The sequence below is a fragment of the Pholis gunnellus genome (assembly GCF_910591455.1).
Source record: "Pholis gunnellus genome assembly, chromosome: 21".
Taxonomy (NCBI): domain Eukaryota; kingdom Metazoa; phylum Chordata; class Actinopteri; order Perciformes; family Pholidae; genus Pholis; species Pholis gunnellus.
In genome coordinates, this window is record NC_136548.1 from 12,897,340 (window position 1) to 12,901,049 (window position 3,710).

Sequence of the window (3,710 nt, forward strand, 5' to 3'; positions counted from 1 at the left end):
TCTTGGAAATGGAAATTTGAAATGCTAAATATTGTTTTCCGAGTAAATCAAATTTGAGTGCTGTCTCTCTTGCTTCTTGTTAGGTTTTGGTTTTTTGGCATGTGTCTTCACAAATTCACAAGAGCCTGTCGATATTTCTATCACATCACTTCATAACAGTACTGTACTTAAGAGTTTTTCTTTCACTCTTTCAGATTTAAACAAAACCTTCAACGGTCATTCCAAGATATGTGGACGGCACAGAGTCCAGCCTCCCGTGGGAAAACAAGAGAGAGCAGTCAAACCAGTCAGGTGCCATTCACCCCTGAATTCCCCAAGATGCTGACGAAAAGCAGTCCACGCTTCGGTGCCTTGAGTTATCACTCATTCTTCTCACGGCACAACCCTCATCCCAACCGGGTTAAACACATTCAAGGTGAGCATGCAGCAGAATAAATTCATGTGCTTTATGAATCTTTTTTTACAGCAAATTGAAGTTTAATCATGACTCACCATACACTTACCTAAATGAAATGTTTTCTCACTCATCTGTGGAGGACAGACATCATCCGACTCTGCTGTTTCCTTTTAGCTCTCGTTTTATGATACAGCGGTTTCTTTATTGAGCCAATTGGCGCCATTGGGGGACAACAAATTCGCCAATCAGCGTACCGCCATTGTCAGGCTGTTGTTAAGCCATTTGTCAAGCATGGTCAGCTGTGCGCCGAAACCAAAGAGTAATAATAACAACAACACTGGAGACCGCTACCAACAACATTGACGCTGCCATCAGTCATAAGCTCTAAAAATGTTACTGAATGATGTGGCAATGCATTTTCAGCTAGATAGTCCTACTAATGATACATGATTTTGGATAGGTTGACGTCAATGAAAAATTTATTATTTACCTCTGTTATACTGCTATAGGATGTCGGGCTGCCACTTTGGAATAACTTATTTTTCTCTTCACTACTCTTCTCGAGCCTTCCTCATTAAGCTCCGAGTTGTTCTCTTCCCTGAGATTCTCATAAAGTCATCCTCGTTGACTCTGTACAGGTTTCGTTTCTTCAGGGCATTGTACTTTGATTGTCCCACACTTTTGAAGCGCTTCACCTTGTGTGTTTGGTTTGTGTGAACCGTGAATATTGTGCCTCTCTTTCCCACAGGACTAAATGGAAGGCCCGTCTGCATGGTGAGGGATGATTGGTTTGTCACCTCATCATTATTTCCTCATCCACTTCTCAAGAGTCACGTCCTCAGGAAAGCAACTAATCCATCCTTAGCTCTTCTGCTCCCTGAGAATAATTATGGAGTGAGTAGTAACAAAAATAAATCAGGTATGTTTAATATAACACACGGCCCCTACAATTTCGCATTACTTCTTGGAAAGCTCTGCCTTCAGAGAATGCATTTGAATTCTGTTAGCAGAATAACGGAAGTCATTCTTCCTATTTCTTCAGCAGCACAATTTTCGGAAGCCTGGAGGGTTGAACTTAAAGACCTCACCGCAAAAGTCAGTTTGTCTCCTCAAGCACAAAAGGACAACAAAGATGTATGTATGTATATTGCTGTAAATCCTGTAATCTAATGTATGTCTAGGGTTACTTAAGAGCACTGTACATGTCATCCTTAGCAACTGTTTTACTACTTCATTAGGGATTGCCAGTGCCTGACAATAATAAAGTCAAGGAGTTTTAGTGGTCGACACAACTTTGTCAAAAACAAAAATGCTGTGTTTACACCAAACGCAAAGCAAATTTTGTCAGTTACTTGCAGACTTGATCACGGGATAATTTGCATTTATTTGCATCACTCCTGGTAGACCCACTGGAGACATGGGAGGGCCATGTAGACAACTTTTCACCAATCAAGGCCGAAAAATCAGAGGTTGCACTATTTCCCAGGTCCCACAACAACCTCCACCAATCAAATGTTTCCGGTTTTGTCTAGTGTTGTTAATTCTGTGTTCTTAATGCTTCTGGTTCACACATTCCTAACTTATGAAAGGTTATACTGAAACATATTTTCAAGTGAAGTTGCTGTACTTATGTTGTCAATACAATTCCAGGCCCGACCGGAGGAAGAATTTGTCCGCCCAAAGACTCAATATTCAGCTGAAACGGGGAGAATCATTCCTCCATCCACAAAGTCTTACCAACGCAGAGCCAATTCCCAACGCCTGATATATCCTCAGGCCTTTCATGATCAAGAACTCATGGTGAAATACTCCTCCACTGATGCTCAGCTCTTCCACAGTTTGAAAATGTGTGGGGTTGAAGGAGTAGAAGGATTAGTGGCATTTGAAAAAAAAAAAAATCTTTCCAACATCCTTTTCATAGCTTTTGCCGAAGGCTGTTAGAATATAGCCCTCAGCACAGCTTCGTCACTAGGCTTGAATATGAATTGATGTGGTTTGCCATGATAATGTTGTGATAATCACAGTTTTCTTTTCAGGTGTTTGAGCATCTTTGTCAGATCCTGCAGACAGATTCCCTGTCTACGGTCCAGCAGTGGCTTCTGCTTGCTGGACAAAGAGGTAAAAAGCTTCATTTAACATAATTAGTTCACTTTATGCACAGTGCAACAGATGTTGCTTTAATTAGTAAAACATTAATATTATTTGAATGATCAGTATCTCCCATTTCTATTCATCAGTAAATAGTTATTTAAATTAACCACTGACGGAGGGTATAATTGCTCTGCTGATGAGAAGAACCACTGAGCTCTTTTACTAGTATAATACGATGTACCCTCAGAGAAAGACCTGGTCATGGGAATGATCAAGACAGCTATGGATGGTGTAAACTTCTCGGGCAATCATCAGCCTGAGGCTTTTCATCCTCGTGCATCTCCGTCTCTGTATGGTCCATCGTTTGATCAGTCGTGGAGAAAACCCCAGGGAACGAGGTCAGGATGATTATACACGTTTGTATCTGACTCTTGTGATTCGAAAATCGTTTTAAGCTCAGCGCGTTTCTTGCTTATTTATTCCACAGCTCATACAAAGAGATGCGAGCCTTCAGCAACGACAAACCAGGTAACGACATTGTGCACTACTTTTCTCACTCTAAATGTCTTTTAGTTTGTTGTTGATTATTGTACAATCACTTTTGACTCTTTTCAGCTCTTGCCCTTCTATGAAACAGTGTACATCAACCTGTATACTCCTTTTGTCGTCAGCAGTCTTTTCGTTAGCACAGCAAGAGGTTCAAGAAGTCATAAAAGTATTCTTTTTCTCTTTTTCTCCTCCAGTGAATGTATTTCAGCTCGTCCTTCATGATTGGGCATCTTTGATAGGTTTTCTTTTTTCTCAAAGTCTTTGTAAAGCAAATCCTCTAGTTTAGTTGCCATAGTAGTCATTTTTTTCTAAATAGACACATGGACTCATGGTCAATGTCAAATCACTAGCTTTGTGTGACACAGACTTGAGTATTCTTTTGCAGAGAGGATTGGAGATGCAGAGGTCCTTGAAATCCACGCAGGAGCTCAGAATGATCTTCAACATCACCCACTTCAGAGCGCATAGAGTTCTCTAATTTCCATAGTTTATAATGGTTTCCTTATTTTGAGGATTTATTGGTTCCCATGTTTATTGGTCCTTTGATACTGTAGCATATTTGCCATATAGTGGTTTCTTAGAAAAGCAAGTCAATATAATGAGATATCGCCTGTCTGGAGGATCATGTTTTGAAACTGAGAGTGACAAGTGTAACTTGTTTGCAGGGAAGTAA

General features: G+C 40.4%; 1 protein-coding gene across 1 annotated transcript; it reads left to right on the plus strand.

Annotated features, from left to right (window-relative positions):
- Nucleotides 1-228: 228 nt before the first annotated feature.
- tbata (thymus, brain and testes associated) lies at nt 229-3,505 on the plus strand (the record flags this gene model as incomplete). Its single annotated transcript, XM_079182925.1, has 8 exons — nt 229-415; nt 1,146-1,316; nt 1,443-1,531; nt 2,048-2,197; nt 2,434-2,515; nt 2,736-2,886; nt 2,976-3,016; nt 3,423-3,505. The coding sequence occupies 8 exons, from the start codon at nt 229-231 to the stop codon at nt 3,503-3,505; spliced, it is 954 nt and encodes a 317-aa protein (XP_079039051.1).
- Between the last annotated feature and the right edge of the window lie 205 nt (nt 3,506-3,710).